This window comes from Poecilia reticulata, linkage group LG21 (assembly GCF_000633615.1).
Source record: "Poecilia reticulata strain Guanapo linkage group LG21, Guppy_female_1.0+MT, whole genome shotgun sequence".
NCBI lineage: Eukaryota > Metazoa > Chordata > Actinopteri > Cyprinodontiformes > Poeciliidae > Poecilia > Poecilia reticulata.
The window spans coordinates 6,288,863-6,312,215 of NC_024351.1; the positions used below are offsets into that span (position 1 = coordinate 6,288,863).

Here is a 23,353-nt window from a genome sequence, read left to right on the forward strand (position 1 = left end):
AGAGCAACGGGGCGAGTGATTGACAGCACTAAAACCCTCCTCTGATTGGTTGTTTCTAACAGAGCGGTGTGTCTGCAGATGGCAGTAGGACCATAGGGATTAGGCAGAGGAGCTTGATTATTTTTCTTCCATTTTATCTTTCCCATTATTTTATTGCAACATAGAGTTTTAATACGTTTAAAAAAAGTCATTAAAGTTACATACTGCAGTTTTAAGTATAAACCAAAAAGGTGAAATCTAAAATAAATTTTTCAACGAACTGGTTTCTTTCCGCTGGTTTTGGCATGACTGCCGGGTAAAAACAATGTAAAACGAGTCACATGGTCAGTGAATCTTTTGAGTTTATTTTAGCATTTGAACATCTGATGATCATGAGTTTTGACATTTATGTTGAAATGACGCTGATGGAATAAAAAAAAAAAAAAAAAAAAACACTAAGATTTGGCACATACACATTTACCAACAATCAGGATCTTGCAGCGCTCTGAAGTGACGGGAAAAGGAGAAAATTAAAAAAAATAATAAAAAAATGACCTCCGTTGTTGATATTGACCTATCTATAAAAAGCAGAGGGGAGTAAAAAGAATCAAAGCAGCCGAAGGATGAAAACATTTACATCATTTGTCGTTCCAGTTACCAGTAAGAATAAAGCTGTTGATCCGTGGCACTGATTTACATTTAATGGCCTCATAACTCACCGAGACAACAGCGGCGATATGATACTTTGTTGTTTTTTTTAAACAGTGAGATATGTTCAATCTGTTGCCTACTCTGTAGAAACTTTGTTCATTACAGCAACTGTGATTACATTAGCCACTGCGAAGCACCATTCTTTTTAATTAAAAACATTCAACATGATTGAAACAACCAACAAATCACAATAATTCAAAGAACATTCCCCTCAGGATCATTTGTCAGAACAGAACAAGACAGAAAAAAATCACGATAAATTTGTAAACACTTGATTTAAACCAAGACGTGACCCCAACATCACGTAAACATGATCAACGTTGGTCCATGTAGACTTTGTTTCATACAGCTTAGATTATATTTAAGCTATTTGATTACAATAAGCAATGATACAGATATTAGTACATGTTCAGAATGCTTACTTGCAAGTACAGAATATAAAAAGTGACATTATCTTTTTTTTTTATTTTTGTGCAAAATGCTTTAGTAAACTATAATTTGGCATTAATGAGAAACCTTCAAAAACCTGCAAAAAAAAAAAAAAAAAGGATTTTCATGTTTTTACCGTCACGCTTGAGCCTCAGCTCAACTGTTTTTAATACTGTGCAAAAATGATGGGCAAGCAGCTCCACCAATTTGATTAACCTTCCATCAACTTCTGCAAGATTCTAGTTGTTTGAAATGTTTGCTCTCAACCTACGGCGAGTGACAAGTTAAGGCATCGGACTGCTTCTGAAGGCAGGAGAAGTGACGCCTCTTCTAACTGGACTTTTTTTTTTTTTTCTTCATAATTTGGCACAAGAGTAGCAGGAAACATTTTAGAAGCATGGTTTTAAAAGCCAAACACCGATCTATATGGCAAACCAGCTGGTCTAAATTTTCTGTGGTAGTGAGATATATTTTAACACATTTGCGAGCACTATTTTTTTCTTTTCCCCCCCACACCCCCGTTCTGAGATATAATCACTAGTGGCAGGTCTGCACATTACACACACAAACAAACATTTGGCTCTGGTCGGACATGGAACATGCAGCCCACTTGAAAGGTTTTCCTCGTGTAAAAATCGATACGACTTAAAAAGTCTTAATGGAATGATTATAACTAAAACTAATCGGGGCGAGCCTTTTAGAGTCTAAAAGAGCAAATGGCGGCGGAAGAGTAAATGGGAGCTTTAAGGCAGCAAGTTCTCCGGGAAGAAGCTACAATCTTGCAGACGTGGACCGCCTCGTGTGGATCGCTCGGCTCAGTTCAGCTCGTGATCTTTGTTGCTTTAGTCGCTACTGGTGAAGTGAAGAATGGAAGCGGGGCAATTTGCGCGTTACAGGTCATCATCGCCGATTCCCTCGAAAGCGTAGTTGCCGTGAAAGTCGTCGCCGCTGATGTCGTTTGCAGAGTTGGACGCGCTGATCCCTCTGAGAGACACCGAATTCAGCTTGGTCTGGAAAAAAAAAAAAAAAAGTACAAATGAATTAGAGAGAGTGGTTGAAACTGGAAGGAAAAAAAAATAAAAAAATCAAACCTTCTATAGTTTGATGAAGGACAGAGTAATACTCACCGACAGCTTGACAATTTGTTCTCGGCTCGGATCAGGGGAGTCCTGCGACCCCAAAAAAATAAGTTAAAGTGAAAAAAATATTATACCTGGCATTTATATCATCAAAACAATCAGCCTGCTGTTCCATTACTCACCAGTAGAGGGGGAGATTTCACAGCTTGCTGACTGTCAGACCGATGGATGGAGCCATTGTGTCGCCTTCTCAGCATCTGGAAAGAGAAAAAAAATATATATTCATAATAAAGGAAAATGTATTTAATATGTATTTAATGTATTTTTAAAAATGTATTTAAATTACCAATTAAAATGTTTGATGCTTAAATAATCATACAAAATAATTTAGAGTCATCAACTGAAAAAAAAGGTTAAGTAAATGATTCAATGCTAAATAATTAAGGTTTACAGTGAAAAGGTTTTCAAAACCCAAAAGAAAATACTATATTCCCGCATGTGACGAGTGTTTAAACTTTTAATTGTGTTCAAACCAAACAGTTTAATGAAAAAAAATCCAAATCCTTTTTGCACAACAGAGGACGTGAAACGTATCTATACATTTATGTTAACGCAGACCTTCTTTATACTGCCACCCGACTTCTTCACCATCAACTCATCCACCATAGACTGAAGGCAAGTGCTCATCATGATTGCCTGAAATCACAAGCACAAAGCCAATTTTTGTTAACAGAACAAATATAAAAAAGTACAGCAGTGGGAGTCATGACTCAGCCTTAATATATGTAATTACAGGAACTCGAGGCTAACATGCCAAAGTAATAGCGTTTGTGCGCTGAAGAAATCCTTCAGCTTCTCACACAGACTTGGACAATTTCTTTATGCGAGAGCCGAGAACACAAACGTTGCTACAAGAGATCTGTCCTGCCGACAGCCATCACCGTCTACAATAACTCTTTGAAGTATCTGAATTATTATGAGTTAGAACATCATTTAATTTCCCTTTGGGATCAACAAAATATTTTTTGAATTTGAATTGAGCCGACCAGGCTCCGTCTACCTGCTGGCTGGTGATGGTGACCCACTGGAGGCGATCCTTGCTCATCAGATACTCAAAGGCGAGCTCCAGCTTCACCTCACATTTTGTCGAGTTGCAGGGATTAGTCGTACCATTTGATATAGGGACTTGCTGCAGTTTAAAAAAAAAAAAAAAAAAAAAATAGAGAAGAAAACAACAGAACACCAGAATCTTATTTTGGGTTTATTTGTTAAAAATACAATCCAGAACACGAGCACAACCTGGAATGCAGGAGCTACTCTCGAGACACCTCGTCCACATGTTTTCATCTCCATCGTCATTTTTCCAAAATGAAATTGAAACTGGGTTTTTCTAAAGATCCTTGAAATCAACGCTTCAAGAAGCCGAGCTCCTCGCTAAGAGCATTTCCTCTGAGGAATGCTAATCAGACTCACGAAAAACACAACACCCAGAAGGAAAAGCAAATGCACCAACACGCCCGGCTGTTTATATGTAACCTGACATTCAGCTATCGAAAGTGGCTGCAGTGCTGCACTAAATGAGATGCCTGAGATATTTTGCTGGACAGGAAAGGGCTCATTAAAATGACTTTGACCTCTCAGAGTGAGCGGAGGAATTAATCACCCTGCTGGGCAGCGTCGGGACTCTCCGTCTGTAATCAACCAGGCCAAGAGGCTTTTTAATTTTATGTGCTGCCGTGTGTGGAGATCTGTGAGCAAATTTGGTACAAAATCTCAATATCATTTCTGATATGCAACTGCTTGCATGTTAATGCAGTGCAAAAGTGAACCATCCCTATTTGAATACAGTGCTGCATCTGCAAGTGTTTACTGGATTAACAGTGGCTATTTTGGTCAGAGCAACAGAAAGGTAGAAATTTCGACGATTTTATTTGCTCAGTATTTGTCATCACAGATTTTTTTTTTAACTACAACTATGACCGAAACCCCTGAAATGGAGCAGTGACCAGAATTGGTTGATTGTCAGTTAGAAACTCAGATATTTGAGAACTTTTTTTTGGTCACAGAAAGCACAATATCAAGGCGCTAACAAGTAGCAACAACAACAACACTCTTTGGTGTGGAGGTCATTACTGAGTGAAGACCCAAAGTTAGCCATTTTTAGTACCAGAGAGGTGGATGTAAATGAGGTAAGAGGAAGCATACAGATCTAAGAAGCTATTTAAAAATGAAATGAATAGTTTCCACAGAGGAATGTCTGCTGATCACTCAGCCTGTTACTTCTGTTAGTGTGACGCTTTACAGCAAAGCTGCTCCATTTTATTTTTTAGCTTTTAACCCCCATCAAAGAAATGCTGGCAATCTTTTGGAAATCTAGATCAAGGTAAGAATCTACATCCTCTAAAAGTCCTCAAGTTCTATTAAAGTCAGTGCCTAAAAACAATTATTTCCCCAATTTTTCTATTTGAAATAATCTGAACAATTAAAGCTCCTGCTCCTAACACCCGTTGAGTTGGTTATTGACTCAGAATCATCCAGTTGGTTATTGCCAATTAACTGGTGGACCTATCAAATTGGGTCCTTTGATAACTTTACATGCACCAATTTTAGGTGATTGTTGGTACAACACCTCAAAAACAACAAAAAAGTATTTTCAATTCCATCTGAATGAAAACATTCAGCTTGTCCTCCGTTCTCCTCTCTTTAGAGACAGTCATTCAGAGTTTCGTCTATAATCCGCAGTGTTTGTGTCTCGCTCGTTCATCTCTACTTCTGCGTACAGACAAAACGTCAGAAAACTCTGTACAAGACCCCTATTTAGATCCAGATTCTGCCTGCAGCCCACCATTTGAGGAGTTCTGCTACAGGGAATACACACAGACTACTGTTCCCAGTTAGTAATCCTAATTAATTGTGCCTACTGCTAAATAAGACACAGTTTAGGATGTCTGTAATCAGTGAGTCTGTGTTTAACGAGTAAAAACCCTCTTTTAAAGCGACTGCTCTCTTTTAAACACGGTGCGATGCTGCCTCTGCGTATAATGTCAATACTGACGCCTCAAAGCAGGGAGCCGAGAAAGACATTTTCCGTACCGTATCTAGAAGTATCAATCCGTTTATATACAGATATTTAGACCAGAAGGGATTCCTCAAATGTTTTAGACATAACAAAATCAGGTGGTTTGGGGAATAAACTAACCACTTCATAACTCTTCATGAATGAGAAATTGCTTCCATGGAGAATTTTTGACTGCGCGGAAAGTCAATATTTAACAGGATGCAGGTGTGCACATGTTTTTCTTCAAAGATGAAGAAAAGATTTCATGACTAGGGAGGATTTATCTGCAGACTCGAACCTCTGGTGGGCCTCAAAACCAGACAGGTCAGGTTGCATTTTGCGGAAAAAAAAAGGGAAAGAAGAACAAGAAGGAAGAAAAAAAGACGGGAGGCTGAAAAGAAAAGATAGTTACGATTTGGCTGTGCTTGCCTAAATGACAAAACTTCAATATTAAAAAAAAGTAAAAATGAACTAATTATTCATGAAATTTGGCACTTTAGAGAAATAGCAGCTGCTAAATGTAAAATAAAGAAAACACACAGAAATTCTCAGTGGGTTTCACAAACAGGTTCCACTTACAGACGACGTGACTCGCCAGCACCTCATGCGCGTGACCTTGAAGCTTCCCTCCTTCATCTGCTCATTGGGCAGCTTGACGTGGAAATTGAGCTCATTGTTGCCAGCGCTGACAATGACTTGGCAGCCCTTCTCAGGAAAGTCTGTGATGCATGGGTCAAACTTTAAGTAGCCGTAATATTTCAGGGTCTGGCCAAGGTGGATGAACTTAAAAAACACACACAAAAAAAGAAAATTGAAACAATTACAGGCAAAAATGGGAAAACCTGGGTGAAATGCAAGCCAGCATCCACCAGAGGCAGTTTTGTCCTCAACAAATTTACATTTCGACGACGTTTTTGAGTCTCGGCTGGACTCAGGTGACAGTTCAGTGAAAAATAATTTTAAAGAGAAGCCCTTACTTCCTTCTTGGAGCCTTTCTCTTGCAGTGATTTTAGCTGCCTGTGCTGGTCTTTGTTGACGAGAATCCAGCCTCGCTCGATGTCAGACAATGTCTGGTGAAGCAAGAGGAGGAAGATAAAAGTCCTCTGAACAGAATAAATCAGATTGGCCTTAATATCACACTGGAAGAATTGAAAACTGAACTGTTCAGGTGGGGGAAATCTCCACAAAAGATGAACAAATTTTTACATACAAAAGAAAACTTTGTAAACTTGATTTCTTTCTTAAAATTGTAAATCAGCACAAGAGTTTATTACAATACATAAAGGTATTCTGGACTAAACAGGTCAAAACAAAAACAAATATTTCAAGGTGCTACACAGACAAAAATAAGCTGACATCAAGTTTGGCAAATGAAGGGACACAGCAGATGAAGAAAAGCAGTTTTCCACCCAAGGACAAAGCTGTTTCATCTGTTTTTTTTTTTTTGTTTTGTTTTTTCCCCTCCATTTGGTTCTGGGAGCTGGCAGGCACGCAGTAGATTAAAAAGCAACAGATGCTAAATGGAAACAAAAACAGGTCTTATCTAGGTTTTTTTTCTGTGTGCCACAATCAAACATTTGCATGATAAAGTTTCACACTTTTCCAGACTGACATTTCTTAAATTATTGATGTTCCCCTCCCCCCAAGAAACATCTACCAATGTTGATTATTGCAGAACATGCAAAAACCAACAGACTGCAGAGAAGTAGCTAAACAGACTGAAAGATGGACAGATTGTGTAGATGGATGAAAGCAACATTTTAAAAAAACACCTCAAGTTTTATACGAGTTTGTAGTTTAGAGCTCACAAGGTTTTCACCATTTTCTATGAGCCAAGATCTAGTCACAAAACTTTACGGCGTTTGAGTAACAGTGCATCTGCTTCCCTCAGCCATTAAAACAAAAGCACCTTTGAGTGAAGCGATAAACTCAAGCTCTAACGTGATTGATGAAGGAAAAAAATACAGACATGGTAACTGTGCGTTTTTTAATACATCACCAACAAAGAAGAACACTTATTTTGTCAGGAAAGGACAAAGCCTGGAAAGAACTTATTTTTTTCCCCCCTATGACATTATGCTCTTTTTTTATATTTATCCAGACATCTTTTCCAGGCACTGGTGAAGCCCTGTGTTTTGAAAACAAAGCTTGGAAAAGGGCAAAAAATAATAGCATATTCAGAAAACTTATGAAGGTTCTCACCTGGGCATAAAGCAAATTCAATCCAACTCTGTTGTCCATTACATCACCATCATACGCCATATCCCAGTAGCTGATGACAGACATTTTTAAAAGAATAACAGTTTACCATACAGAAAATCTCAAATCATCACCAACAATTACAGCTCATATTTTTAAGGGGAAAAAAAAGAAAAGTGCTTCAAAGGGGTTTAAGCAGATTGAGATACTTACAAATTAATACTTGGAAGAAAAAGACACAAACTCTGTTTGAAGACAGATCAAATGTTGATGCAAATAGATATGATATGCAAAAATAAAAATGAACCGATTATAGATTTGATGTTTTGCTTCGAAATCGTCAAAATCACTTCTCTGTGACAGATAAATGTCACGCATTTGATTAGTCATTTTTGTAGCTTATCAAAATTTGCCTTCCTTCTGACATTTTTTGGCAATCGTAAAAAAAATTTATATTTAAAAGGGGCCTGGAGGAAAGGGGGAAAAAAAAAATCATACTTAAGTTGATCATATGAAAGAAGCAAAGATGAACAAAGATGTGACGACATCAGAAATTTAAGAGAGAAAGAAAGAAGAGCAAAACAGAGTGAAAAGGAAGAGAGAGAGTAAAGAGCTGCTGTGGTTTTAGTTGCTATTAATTCTTTATTTTTGCAACCAATAAAAGCAGTAACACGACAAACATAAAAACTGTTTTGTAGGCAAATCCTTTTCATTTTTTATTATTTAGCAAAGAGAACTTTCAGATCTGTTTTAACCTCAGCCTAGCCTGTAATCTCATACGGGGGGGTCTGTTTATCCTCCTCCTCAACTTGTTAGTTCTACATTCATTCTTCCCTCACTGAAACTAGGTCAGCAGGACTGAGACTTTACTTCAGGGAAAAAGAAAGTAAACATCCTGTGTACCTCCAGAGTCGGCAGGAGGCCTGGTAACCACAGAATAAACTCCCAAGGAAGTTAAAATAATACGTTGTGTTGACAAAAGGAGAAGTCAGACTTTGGACTGTACAGAGAAATGTGGATTTGTTCCAACCCAGGGATGTTTGCTCATGTTTTTGTACTTTTATAATATGCAGCACAAGGCATAGCGACTAAATATATTCAGAGTGGTTGAAGAGTTTCCAGTATGCTAAAGAAAAAACAAAATGGAGAACCGCTTGTATTTTAAGTTGCCCAATTAATCCTGTAGTTATCAAATGACTCCATGCCAAGCACTTTGTACGAGTTTATTTTTTTATTTATTCATTTATTTATTTTTTACATCTGTACGCCGTTTCTGATTTTCATCAAATAGTGCCGTACAATTCTGGGCAAATTTGTTCTTCAGTCCGTCCAAAATAATGTTCCAGAGGAGTTTTTTTTATTTTTTTTTATTGTGCCTTTGGAAACCTAATCATTTTGATTTTAAGAAGAGAGAGTCTTTCTACTGGCTACCCTTCGTATGAACTATCCTGTTTATTCTTTATTGTCATGAATTTGAACTCTGGTCGCATTAGAGTTTAAGGTTAACTCATTAAATTTTAGAGCATGTCGGAAACAGTCTGATTTCATGGTAAAATATACTTGCACTTCCATTTTTAAGTAATGATTCACATGGTTGAAAAATGAACATCGCCTAACCTCCACGCCCAAGATGACACGTTTCCTCTGCTCCACAGTTGTGAGACACTCTGCCAGACCAAGTGTCCAAAAATTTCCATTTGGACACTTAAAATGTAATAATTTTAAATTGAATTATTAAATGATTCCAAATGCAATTCATAGTGAACATATATAGGGTGGCGTGCATCTCTAGATATCACTACCTCCCATTCTGTACAGAAGAATGTGAATGTTTTCATGCAGGTTTAAGCCTCATTTGTGGTAAAAAGTGTCAACTCAACAGGAAAGAGCTACAAAATTAGGTCAAGCGTTCATGACAGACTTTGTTGGAGTAACTGCATATTGAACTGAAAGAGGAAGCCTGTGACTTGGAACAAAAGGTCATCTCATGTCACTTTGTTATCTTTGCTTCTTTTAGGTCTACCATGAAAAGCACTCTCTTTCCACCACTGATAAATATGGTGGTACAGAAAACAAGTCTCTTCAAATTATCTGTCGCTTTGAGAACGACTAGAATGACAGATTTGCAGCTTGAACTCTCTGGTTCGACACAGATCTGAGTTTACCAATAACAATTTAAAATAACACCAAGAAAGAAACGATATCCTACTTAATTACAGGATTAGACAATCAACTTGGAGCACAGAGTTTTTCTGAATCACATGATGAAACTCATAAGGAGAACAGGTGCTTTTACCTCTTCCGTAAGATTATGTGATAATCGGAGCTCTGCAGGCTGGTAATCGATACATAAGGCAACTCAAAGTCCTGAAGCTTCCGGACAACTAAGGAAAACACAGGGAAACAGAAACAGTGAGGGACGAAGGCATCTCAAGTCTCAAGGACAAGAATAATGATGGCACCCATAAACAACCAGGGATGGTGGGAAACCATCTGGACTGTTCCCAGCTGGGGAAAACCTGCAAGAACTCAAATGTGTGTCCATTCTGCTGCTGTAATGCTGTGTTTATCCCCACAGGAAGGTGGGGCAGATCCATTTCTCCCTGTTCCACCAAGTTTCACCAGTTAATAATAAAATCTCCAGCATTTCAAATCAGATTTTAGTTTAGGATGTTAGGTCAATTAAAGCGTTTTTAAAGGAAGACACCTACAGAAACTAATCCTGGTGTATACTGATGCTGGATAATAAAAAAAATACAAAAAAACAAAGAGATATTTCTTAAATATTTACAGCCAAAACCAAGCAGATAAAATTAGCACCAGAAATATTTCATTTTAAACATAAGGTAACTTTAAACAAATTTCCAGGAGCGTCACTATCTTTTAATCAAGGATAAGGCAAAATAAAGTATAAATAGGATAGTTAAAATGTAACTCACATGTCAAGTTTCCTTCCACCCCTTCTCGGACCAAGAAGAGACTAAAATATCCCACGAGGTCGTCTGGAAGGTCGAGCTTTACTGCAGCAGCCTGATGAAACATTGAACAGGTGAAACAGGTAATTTAGATTACAAACCATTTCATATCGTTCGTAAGTGAAATTTAAAAAAAAGTCACCCGAGAGTATTTTGCCTGACATGCACAACTTTGTTCTATGAGTCAGTCATGTAAGCAGAGGTTAACTGTGGTTAAGCTTTTATTTAAAAAAACAAATAATCAGAGGCCAAAATCCACAAACTATTCAGAGGTGAAACAGAAATGACTTATGTTGTGCTAATGTGTGTTTTTAAGATCTGAGTTGAAGAAGATTTAATAAAGAAAGGATAATAAGAAAATCATGTGCTGTAGACTTCAATACAATAAGAATGCTTACATTTTTACGTAATAAGTGTGTTTGTGTTTTTTATCATGGATTTTGGTTTGTTTGCCGTCTTGACTCTTTTGGTTCATCGATGAATTTTAGTGATTTTGGCTCAGGCACATCATTGATTCATGTTTAAAGCGCACTGAGAGTCTACAGCATATTCTCTGAAAAAAAGGCTGAATGCATGTAAAAGATCTGACACGAAGAGGTCAAATTCCTGCAGATGAGGACACGTGAACAGAGGTGAAGCAGAATAAAACTGTTATCATCCCCAGATGACGCTTAGTTCATCAAGACGCCTGCCCCCTTTTCCTTTCAAATCCTTCCAGACACAGATGGCAGCATAAGGAGAGCGCATTAAATTACGTTCTCCGCTTACATCGAGAACGTCCTCCGTCTGATCTGAAGTCAGGATGTTGACCGTAACCTTCTGACCGTTAGACAGGCAGATGTCTAGAGCCGCGTCTTCTGTGGGAATCTGCTGCGTCTCCTGTGGGAGCGACACAAAACAATCCAGGCGTTAATTCAGCTCCATGGGTTGGCTGTGTGTTTACATTCCAGTCTTTCACAAGTAAAACCACACTGAGCCAAATACATGAAACGCACTGCGGGCTGATAAACAGCCATTAGAGTTGGAAAGTAAAAACTTTCACTTCCCGGCAAAACTACAGTTCTCCTCATCTACTACAGTTGATTTCTGTGTTTATTAGGAACAAGAAGTTAAAAGGCTCTGGGACATAAAAATATTCTACATCCTTCAGCACCACTTGTTAAAAAAAATTTGGTGAATGCATGTTGTATATATTTGAGTCTGTATGTGAACTATTAAAGACTCACAACAACCCTGAACTTGTGTACATATTGATATCATTTGAAAACGTCATCTAGGGTTAAAACTATTAATCAATTGTTGAAATAATCGTCAAGTAATTTAGGAATTAGTTGAGTCTGAATATTAAGTATTCAAACTCAAAAAAGCCACCGGGTGAAATAACTAGAGGTGTGCCGATCGATTGGTCACCGATCATAATCGGCCAATTTTCGTGAAAAAGTGCATGATCGGTGATCATTGGCTCTTGTTGCCGATACCGATCMCCTGCATCTCATTTCGCAGCCTGCCTGTGCAGCTGGTCTCCTCTTTCCTTCACACTGTGCAAACGCGCAGCAGCAAATCCTAAGCGATGTGGAACAATAACGCACTGAGTGAATGGGGAAGTTTGCGTGTTGCGGCGGAAAATTGAAGCACGTCAAAATGCATCAACACAACGAAGCTAATACGACATAAARACAATGCCATACTTGACGGAGTTTGGCTACATCGAGGCTCACTGCAGTAAAAAGACATACGGAGGATCAGATAGCAGGTAAAGCAGCGCACAGCTACAAACACTCACCCGGATAAGGATGACGGTCAGAAAGCTGAACAAATAACCCGCAAAATTATTTAAGTCTTCGAGCTACAAAGTAAGACGCTGGTTCTGCTCTCGCTGTTGAATCGCTGCTACGCGCTACAGGTAGTAATATTTTACAGACGGAGCGCCGCTTCTGCTCCACCTGGTAGTGACTCWCACACCAAACCTCTGTTTAAAGCTGCAGCATCTAACCTAAAAAAAATACATTTTACATACGTATTAAAACTTTCGCTGTCCTAACATGAGACGGATAATCTCTAAAAAAAATTATCGATCTCCTCCTTGTTCTGCATAATTACTCCGCTCAGTCAGAAACAGCCACTCAGAACTAGCAGTAATCAGCTAGCCGCCATGCTACCAGGAAGTTTTCATTCAGTAACTCTGGATTGTTTATTGTAATGGAACCGGTTTTTGCCTTTGAATGTTAAGTTTTATACTTGAATTTTTTTGGCAATGTTGAGAGGTTTTATTTTGGCTCTTTGCATTATTTAGCCTCTTCATAGCCTTCATATGTTGTCAGTCTGTTAAAGATGGTATTACCGAGTACAATTTGCACAATGCCCGTTTTGTTTAAAAAAAAATAAATAATAACTTTAATATGTTCTACACAGAACTCCTCAAATGAGTTTTAGCTTCACCTCGGTCAAATTCTGAAGAAATAAAATCTCATATTAGGCACCTTTTGCTATCCATTTATTAAATCGGTTAATCAAAATAAATAAATAAATAAATAACAGATCAGCCCTACACTGTGTTGATGTTCAGAAAAGGGAAAAAGGCTGAGCTTTTTACATGTTATTAGAAGAATATATTTTTAGCTGCAGATGCATAATTTGCTGCAAATAATAAAGATTTAACTAAAGGAATGCTGCTGTTGCATTTTAGGCAGGACATTTTTTTTTTTTATCCAATTAATCAATTGTCAATATAAATTGAAAAAGTAATCAATTACTTAAATAATCACTGGTTTCAGTGCTGAAATCATCAAAGTGCAGAGCTGAAGATGGGCTACGTGTTGGAGAAATCAATAAAACATTAACACACATGATGGGACTATGCAAGCTTCTGACTGTCCCTGAAGTAGATATTCAAGACGACAGCTCCTGCTTCTTCAGCCCTCAGGCGGTCTCTCATCACCTCCTCTCAATTATCTCTCATCTTGCCTTATCCCTCTGCGGGGAATCTCAGCCCCCCCTCCACCAAAACTGCAGATGAAACACCTACAGTGGGAGGTCAATCATCTCGTATTCTGCACCTACAGCCCTCTGTCTGACTGGCGATGTGCTCAAACGTTTACTAGCGTGGTGATATAAGAGAAAAGGAGGCCAGACTGGGTGTACGTGGCTTTGGACGAATGAATTTACCCACAAAGGTGAATCACAGTCTTGCAAATACGTGTCACCCTGGGTGTGCAGCCGTATAACCTTTCATTTGAAATCTGTTTATGCTCTTACGGCCTCAATTTCTTCAGCTCATTTTCAGCGGCTGCACAAAAAGTTTTTTGGCAGATGTCGTCGAGGATGAATCATCAGATTCACCCTTTTCTATTTGGCTAAGACACACTAGCTCAAAAGGATCCAGCTCCCCCACGTTAAACAACTATGGTGACATATTTGCCAAAAGGCAGCTCTCGCAACGAGTTCCAGCCGCATGCGAGGCACACGTCATCTGACACATCTTACCCACAGGTTACATCTCGAGAAGGTGCAACAAGAGAACAAGAGACATAATAGTTTCTGCTACTTGAGACAAAAACAAAGGGAAAAAAAACAATATCCATTACTGTTGAGGCAAAATGATGTGTAGTGACAAAAACAAGAAAACACCAACCTGCTGTGCTTTCCTCAAGAAGCTGTTAAAAAGCTCACTGGCTCCCAGCAAAGGATGTTGTCGAACTGCAAAAAGACGACAGAAGACAAAACTCTGATTGCAATTAAAGACTAAACTCTTTATTCGGCTTGAGTGATTTCTGTCAGCAACAGAGAAACATGTTTGATTATTCAAGTAATTAGTCAAGTGTGTTTTCAGAATGTTGTCAAAACATGTTTAGGTGGGGCGACTTCCTCTTTTATTCTTACATCATGATTACACTCCTTGTACCAGGCAACTTTGTGCTTTTGCAAGATCTCTGTCAATCATTATTGGACATTGGAAAGAAAAAAATAAAATAGATTTTTTTTATGCTCCATTCCTAAAATAAAAGATTTTAGTTGCATAAACACTCAAGTATTTACTTGCCAAGCTTCTACAATAGCGAGTGTGAGCGCGACGGCCCATTAGCCATTATCCTTCAACAAATTAGTCGAAACATTTGGCCAAATGCGAAAGTTTGGAGCCCTCTGAGTCAGTCAGAAGAGGTTGTGTTTACTGCAGCCAAGTTTCCATAACTATGTAAAAAGCCATGATGTAACCAAGTGGACTTGTGGCCAAGAACACCCTGCGTGTGTGCGCGTGTGTGTGTGTGCATGTGTGCTCCCAGACTATGAGCAAACACACATTGGAACAACGCTTCGTTGTTCTGCTGTAACTGCTGGTGCTTGAGGATTAAAGTCGCTGCTTTGCACTGCTGCCAGTTCTGCATCTGTATATAAAGCAAGTTCACCTCAACCTGTTTAAAGAATCTGGATAATATGCCTGGAATCACACAAATATTTAATTTGGGCTTTGAAGAGAGTCCTTAAACATATCATAGGGAATGTTTATAGAAACAAAATAAACTTGTTGTAATGAACATTTGAAATATTTTTAATAATCAGAGGGATGAAAATAAATAAAGGCAGTTTTGGATCACAGATAATCACTCAAGGAATTAACTTGGTACTTTTTTAAAATTTCACAATAAATGAGTGTCTCCATTTTTTTTTTTTTTACTCTGACCACATGTGGCGTAGTCTGTCTGCATGTCTGTCTGTCCAAGCATTTCAAATTACTTGGTACTGAGATCAGTTTGTTCATAACTGAACTGTCAACAGTAAAACCAGCTCTTATGGTAAAATATGAACTTTCACAATAACAACAGGAATAATTTAAGTTGTGTTGTGTGAATAGTTGGAAAAGCTCTAGCATTAAAGCACGGAAAAATGACACCACATTTCATCAGCACTACACTTACAACAATATTTATGGTGCTGTGCTTTCCATTTTTACTGGCCGCAACAGATATTTTGTGAAAATAAAGAGTTTTAATGTGATACTTCAAGGCTTGTTGACTAGGTTACAAAGTTACTATTGTGTTCCGACAAGTCTCCTAAAATAAGCTCTACAATGTGTCACTAAATATATCCGATTAACACATTTCAGTGTGCGGAAATGATTTACAGAAACTGTTCTTCTTCATTATAAATTTAGCTTTAAAACGCCACAAACTTCTTTGACTTGCGTTTTAGCTGCTTGTTGCAGTTTGACCCTCGAAGCGGTCCAGGGATTTCTGAGCAAAGTGCACAGCAGCTCACATGACAAAGACAGAGGAAGCTGGAGCAACTAGTACAGACTAGTCCTTTAAAAATGTTCTTGTACAAGATGAAAAAAAAAAAAATTAAGAAATGTACACAAAAGTAGGTTCAGATTCTTAAAAATGGACTGTTCAATACATAGTCTCACGGTCTGCTTCAGATTACGCAAAATATGTTATTGAACTGGTATCAGGGGTCGACTTTAGTCAGAGATCAGTCACTTAAAAATCCAATAAACACTGACTCAATCCCTCACATGATTGGATCAGAACATTCACAGCAGAGAAACGGAGGTTGCGGTGCAACCAAAATCCAAACAGTAGTAGCATTTTTTTCAGTCCCCACATTTATATTTAACCTAAAATAAAACTTCTTTTCAGTCAGAAATCATGACAGAATAACTTACCAGCCTGCATATATTTCTCTAGCTGCTCTCGCCTCTGCTCCACCTCAGCAGGGGTCAGAGTGAAGATCTTCTTTGGGGGGAAGGTAGGTACCACATTGCTGCCATATTCCTTTTTTATCTGGGGGGTGCAAATCAGAAGTGGTTCAGCTCAGACAGGTCTTAGAAACTGCAGCCTACATAAATGGGCCTTTTACGAATAAACACGACTATTTAGAGAAATTCTGTCTGAATCTTAGGGAAGCCAGGTGGTGACAGAGGCGGTTTCTTCAGTTAAAATGATTCAAATTCATTGCTATAAACAGATAGATTCAGGCGATTTGAGATGAATCACAGGTTTATTTTAAGATTTTTTTATTCTTTTTTTTTTTTTTCTCAATAAATAGCTGAGTTTCCGTGCATACCACGCAAACTCACATCTGGATTCCCGAACGCCTGGCGATTCCAAGTTTACTTGGCCTTCCAGCGTCTTGCCTCATTTTCCATTTTCTATCATCTGAAAGCTGTTGCTTTAAAGAGTTCCAAGTCCTAAACTAAAACCTTGCAAATGCAGAATCGCACACCAGATGCGGTCTAATTCCAGCCTGTGCTTTTCCTCGGGCAAAAGCTGTACATCCCAATTATCCTTTGGACTTAAGTGACATGTTTTAAGACTGTAAAAGCACCCAGGTCCTGACTCCCACACATACAGCAGCATGGTGACAGAGGACCACGGTGAGTGAGTGCAAAAGGAAGGATGGAAATTTATATCTCAATATTGCCTTGTGCTATTTTCAGCTTGACAGAGGCAGCACAGGTTGAACGTACAGTTAAGCTCTTATATCGGCAGAGAAAAATCTCATGAATACCAACCCAAAAAAATCTGACCTGCAAAATACGAGCTCATTTAGCATCTCTGGAGCTGAATTTGACTGGTTTTCACTGGTTTCCATCTAAATATTTGCACCAAATATTTAGACAGAGAGAAAACTTAGTCAGCCAATAAATATTCAGAACTGCTTAACAGTGACGTTAAAGTATGCAGCCTGTATTCGCTTCAGTGTTTTCGGGGTCATGCATTCAACATTAGAAACCCTTTGGGGTTGATGCTCAGGGAAGATTTGAGCCCGTCTCTTCCACACCCTGTTACCAGGCAACAGCAACCCTCAAACAGGAGGACACAGATTGGAGGATAAAGATTATAAAGTTTAGGCTTCTTGCCGATTCATTAAATGTTTAGAAATACAAGACTTTGGCTACACATGAGTTGATTTTAACAACCAGACTAATTTCTTACAGGCTTTTCTCTCCTGAAGACAATTTGCAGCCAGAAAGACGTTTTCCTGCATAATAATTTCTAACTAATCCACTCAGGAAAAAAGGAAAAAAAAACAGCCCCCCCCCCCAAGATTAGGTTCCATTTCTCAGCAGGTGACATGTAACTAAGGCCAAGCACATTCCTTCCACATCCCCTCCGTAATTCAGCCATTGAACAGGCTGAGGGAAAAAAAAGCACAAAGCTTTAAACCAGATTTAGAGCGAGAATACAGCATAAAGAAGCAGGAAAGGTCACAGAGTGTGATGGTATTTACGCTGCCTATGTGCCACCCAGGAGGAGGATGCGTTGTGACAGCAGGAGCCTCACCTGTTCATGGAGACCGAGGAGTTGGCTGTAGCGTACCCGACAGTGCAGTACGCCGTTGACGTGGATGTTGTAGGCCTGCAGGTGGAAGTGCAGATCCAAAATGAAAAGATTCAAACAGAAGAGAGGTTGTGTGAATGATCTCCTAAAAAGCTTTCTAAAAAAAAAAAGATGGAATTGTAAATGAAGCATAATTATTATTATTATTTTTAATGAAACCGTCCAAATCTTCCATCATGAAGCTAAAATGTTTCTTCAAACGAGATGCCAGAGATAATGTCCTGCTCCGGATTCATGGAGCTCAGGCAATTATTCCCTCAAGGTTATCTTACTGAAAAAATCTCATACAGGTCTGCGTCTACTGCATGTTTTTTTTTTTTTGGCAAAGCGCTGACAAATGTTTCTGCCAAGGAAAACAACATGGTAATCAAGTCACAACTAGCAAGAATGTTTTCCGGAACTAGATTACATCCTACCCCTTAATTTCACTTCTCTTTAACATCTGACTATATTTACAGAAATGCCCTTTACAAAGTTCTAAAAAAAAAAAACAACTTTTGTTTTCATTTTTTTATATTTAAAATGTTTTCTTTGACAGCAAAGTGTAACCAAAGTTAAATGTATTGTTTGGGTGGACAAACTGAGTTGTCACCCCTGTTTTTTATTGGACCAACAAGTCAAGTTAAGCACAAAAAGATTTCAAAATGTTAAACAAGAGAGAAGCACATTTCTTTCTGTCTTCCAATAAGCAGGTGTAGCAACGGAAATACTAAATTATTTGCTTTGGCAGAAGTCCTCACTGAAACCCCTTCCGCAAATCCAACTCCCGGAAAAGATGATCGCTCTCAAAAAGCAAAACAATTCTTAGAAATATCAGCCGCGCCCACAGAGGTTACACCAACTCTAACTGCAAACTGAGGATTTAACCTCTTTGGATGTGAAGAGGCTAACTCTTTCCTTTCCTGTTGTATCTTAATATCAGTGACTTAATAAATGCAGCTTCTTAATGAGGTGGTGCAGGTAAATTTGCATTCAGTTATTTTTTTTATTTTACGTTAAAAAATTGAATCCACTGAAAGCCAAGGATACAAACCAATACTTGTTTCCAACTACAGACCTAGCCGCTTAGGAATTTGAAGGGGTTTAAAAAAAACAAACAAAAAAAACAAATGGACACAGTATCAAGGCAGGAAGGAAGAATGACCCTGCATTTTTTGTGTACAATAAGCACTTTGGGTAGATTCAATAGTCTGCATGTTTTTCCTTGCACAGAAAACCCAATTTTGTTTTTTTAACTCATCTGTAAGCTTGACTTTCTGACTTTAGGCCAAAGAGATCTTCACCTTATAATCCTCCTCGGATTTATTAAAAGCTGCTGAGGCTTCAGAAATAAATGCTTTGAAAAACCTGGAAAATTAAAAAATAATAATTTTTAAAAAACTGCGTGAGCAACATTAAAATAGTTTTAAAAGATTTACATTAAATGATTCAAAATTTCATTGAGCGAAGATGACACATAGATTAAATTTCTCCCCATTATTTGGATTTCTCTGCAACTGAAAAACTGTTTTTTTGCAAATCCAAACCTGAATCCCAATGCAGATTGTGTGAATACTCCGTGACTCATTTTGCCTGTGGCAGCTTTAAATGAACAATGCTGTCAACGCACCATACAGTAGCACTTAAGTTTACTTTTTACACATCCTCATACGTTTTAGGACACTAGCTGTAAAAACCACATAAACAAAGAAAACAAAGGGCACCAGAAAAAAAAAAAACAGGAAGTGTGAACAAGTGGTCAGTACTTGAAGAGAAGCAGACATAAAAATAAAGTGTGCCTTCTTAGTCTACAAAGCTTAGTGCAAGGTCTGCATATTTTGTACCCAACTAGTTCCAATGTGCACAGCACATCTTTCTTTTAATATTACAATCAAGCAAAGTCCTTTCCTGAAGGCTGGGCTAGTCACAAGAAGGCCACAATGACAGTTGCAGGACCGTCAGCGGGAGCTGAACTGCACATTTTTCCACTGCTGGGCAAGCAGAAATTGTACTGAGTAAGGTAAATACAATACAGGAATGACAACACAAAAGGTTCAAAGTGGAAATATGCAACAGTTTCTATTTGGCGAACAAAATTCCAAGGAGAAATGCTTGACATTAGATTGAATCCTTTGAAAAAAAAATATATATAAATTACTTCTTGTCTTCAGCTACCACAAAGGAAGTGATTGTCAATATGAATAAGCTCACTGAAAAAATCTCGTCTTCTCTCTGGATCACATGGAGTCAAGATGAGAGAGGTCTGAAGCTGCAGGTGTTTGACACTTGAACCAGCCAGCATAAGGCCATGTGAACAGCAGTCAAGTGCCGCAGCCGACATTTTTAAACCACCTGGAAAGCATAAATACGTCTGAGAAACCACGCCTCGTGAAAGCTATTCAGCCTCATCACACGGAATACTGTGAAAGGTTTCTGAATGAATACTGCCGAGATGTCTTTGAAAAGGCCCAGAAGCTGCCTGACATTAGCAGCACTGTTCACTTAGGAAAATGTTGGACCCACGCAGTGGGAGCAGATTCAGAAGTCAGTGTCAAAACAATATGACTCCCTGCATTGCTCAACCACAATGGACTTTTACAGTGCTTTCAAAAGAAAAGCTAATTCTTTCAAATAGTTTTAGAAAAATAACCACGTAGATCTTTTCTTTTAAAAAAAAGAAAAGAAAAAAAAAGAACCACACCGTTCTTGTTGAGTTATTTAGACTCCTTTGATTTGGCAAATCTATTAGGAGGCTAAATGAAAGCAATGCTGGCTGCGTTTTCTACTAAATCAGGATTTTGACACCATGGTGGCAAACCCCAAATCTTCTCAAAGAACGGATGCTCTGTTGTGGGTAATGAAAGAAACCAGAGGCAGCGAAACGCAACTATTTTTAGGTTGTTTAACAGGATAAAATCACGTTACTTATACCTAGTGTTACCACCAGCGAGTCTGAGGTTGCCACTTTCCCCCCCTTCCGAAATCATTGGATTTGTGAGGTCATATCTGGCTGTGCTGTCTTATCAAAAGCAGCTTTTATTTGCTAATGCAGGTTGGAGTTAGCGTAAAAACCCTTGATCGTTATCGGGCTTAATTCTAGTTAGAACTTGTTTGGCACAACAAAACCTTTTTAAATTACCCAAATATAAGGTCTCCCCTCCCCCCCCCCAATAACTTGTCAGTTAATATCTTCAAGTACTTACATGGCAAAAATCCATTAACTGACTTTGGGGTCTGCATTTATCATTTACTGGGATAAATTTCATGTCATTATAAGAATTTTTATTTGATTCATCATTGTCATAATTTCAAATTAATGTTTTTTTTTAAAAAATAAATAAATAAAAAAAACTGTCCATCTCATCAGGATTGTTATTTTTACAATTTTCTCCACTGCTTGTTAAATGAGTGTATTAATTAATGCAAGAATATTAAACACAGTTACTACTGTGTGCTATTAGGACCACCATAACATTAAACATCCATAAAATGGCCAAAATTACACATTGGCAAATATCATTAGGAGCACATGATAAGAGCATATGTAAACACCCTTTGAAAAAGGTGTGTCTCATTTAAACTGCATACATTTAATTTGGGGTGCTCCTGAGTGTTGAAGTAAGACGGAAGAGAGATTTCTGATGCCTTCAAAAAAGCAAGCTTTACTGGTTTATTGGATTACTAATAGATTTAAAAAGGTATTTTGGTACAAAACAAGTCTACAAGTGAAGAAAATCCAAAACAATATCCAAGCAAAATTACATAAAGCGGACTGTAACATGCTACCGGCAGTCTCCAAAACCCCCAAAATGTCAATAATGGAGCAACTACACTCTTGCTACTGTTGATATCAGCATCCATTCCTTAAAGAAGAAAAGGAAAGAGTTGAATTTCGCTGAAATGTTGAAGGATGATGACTTTAAATGGAAATCCCTAAAATCCCCCACAGCTCAAAGAGTCTAGTAAATGACAAGAAACGTCTCACTTAAATAATTTCAACCAAAGATGGAAAGATTAGCTATTGGGTATAGGGTGTCCAAACGTTTTGGTTAGATAGAAAACACTTTTTTATACATCTTGATTTACCATCATTTGCTTGATAAGTAAATTGTTATAATCAAGTCACTTTCTTTGCCAGAGATAAAATAACAATAATCAGTGATGGATTTGTGAACATTCAATAGAGGGTGTTCAAATTTTTTTGAAGACTCTATAAATAATGCCTATAATATGTTGAAGGCAACAAAGAAGTTCAAGGAAGCAAAAAAATAAATATATGTTCCGTAAAGGTTAAAAGGTTTGGTGCACCGTTAGCCGAGCTGGACCCAGCTGAAGCAAGCATTAACAGCATAGTTGGCAAAGCAGGAAAAGTTAAATACTCACCACATAGCTTGAACCATTCTCACCCGAACGAACCTCCGTTTCGGGTATGGAAAAATGCATTTTAGCTCCAAACACACCCTGCAGTCAGTAGATAAGTCCTTAAACGCCTCCACTGGAGGCTGGGGTGGTAAGCAAGGCACCACAGCTTCCCAACAAAGTCTACTGCGGTGACTCTCTGAAGCCTAAGAAGGAGGAGGCGGAGGCGGCTCCGACACAGTCCGTTCGCCGGTTTGGAGGTCCAGAGACGGCGGTACCAAACTAGGGACGAAAGCCTAGCATTTTACTGAGCGGACAGCTGCTCATGAATGCTCTAAACTTCTCCCACGTCAGTGTTAAACTTTTCTGTCTGCTGTTCACACAGCAGCCATGTTTGCAAGTGTTGGGTAATTACACCTTTACTGTGCGCATAAAAATGTCTCTTTCATCGCTACACGTTGTTGGTTAAGAAAAATAAAACCACCCACTTTTAAGAATTGAGCTTGAAGGCATTCGGGTATTTCGGTTCATTGGCACAAGCAGATGAAGTTTCTGGAGAAAAGGTGCAGTTGGTTCCTGCAGTCCCTCAAGCGTCGCACACACAGCGGTTGGTGAACCTTCTCAAATGTGCGACAGTACCGTTGGTTTTGACTCTCGTGGCTTTCAGAGCTCCTCCGTTTGCTAAATAAAATCTACAATGTTAATATACCGGAGAAATGTAGCAAGGGCCGCTGAAAACGCAGATGTGATGGCTCTACAACCTAGCCACTCCGTCCACAGTCAAGGTATCCACTGATGGCCCATCAAGAGGCATTGCAACAATCTTTCTGGGCTAAACCATCCCACCCTGGTTTATAGGGGGGTTGCACGAGCGCCCAGATAGTACGTTAAAGTCGCCGCCATATTGTGAGTGACAGCTCTGTTCCACGTATTAAAAGGCATCCAACAGTACAGTTCTGTTTCAGTAGTATGACTGTTCTGCCTATTTTGTCGCTGTCCAAGATCTTATTTTCCATATTATATACTATCTAAATAACTGGAAAAAAAAAAAAAGAAATACAACACAAATGATGATAGTACATTAGTTGTTCTGACAACTCATCTTCTGGACATGCATCTTAGACGTTCTTCCTGGAATCTGCTTTGGCTACTCTACAAGTTTAGTGGCCACTTAATACTGGCATAGATTTTTGCTAATTATGCTATTAGTGAATCATCATCAGCCTTTCAACACTTTTGAATGTTTTA

At 38.5% G+C, this 23,353-nt stretch overlaps 1 protein-coding gene across 1 annotated transcript; it reads right to left on the reverse strand.

Moving 5' to 3' along the window:
- Nucleotides 1-323: 323 nt before the first annotated feature.
- snx17 (sorting nexin 17) lies at nucleotides 324-22,922 on the reverse strand. The gene is made up of 15 exons (XM_008397902.1): nucleotides 22,130-22,922; nucleotides 17,711-17,785; nucleotides 16,090-16,207; nucleotides 14,062-14,126; nucleotides 11,199-11,309; nucleotides 10,395-10,485; nucleotides 9,752-9,839; nucleotides 7,459-7,528; nucleotides 6,234-6,326; nucleotides 5,836-6,039; nucleotides 3,259-3,387; nucleotides 2,817-2,894; nucleotides 2,381-2,455; nucleotides 2,247-2,288; nucleotides 324-2,129 (listed from the first exon to the last, which is right to left on the reverse strand). The coding sequence occupies exons 1-15, from the start codon at nucleotides 22,187-22,189 to the stop codon at nucleotides 2,010-2,012; spliced, it is 1,419 nt and encodes a 472-aa protein (XP_008396124.1). The 5' UTR covers nucleotides 22,190-22,922; the 3' UTR covers nucleotides 324-2,009.
- Nucleotides 22,923-23,353: the final 431 nt, after the last annotated feature.

Coding starts and splice junctions, on each gene's coding strand:
- snx17 (XM_008397902.1), bottom strand. CDS start 22,189: ATGCATTTTTCCATACCCGAAACGGAGGTTCGTTCGGGTGAGAATGGT. Junction 14,127..16,089: donor AGAGAAATATATGCAGGCTG/GTAAGTTATTCT, acceptor GTCTTTTTGCAG/TTCGACAACATCCTTTGCTG. Junction 3,388..5,835: donor GCTGGCGAGTCACGTCGTCT/GTAAGTGGAACC, acceptor TTTAAACTGCAG/CAAGTCCCTATATCAAATGG.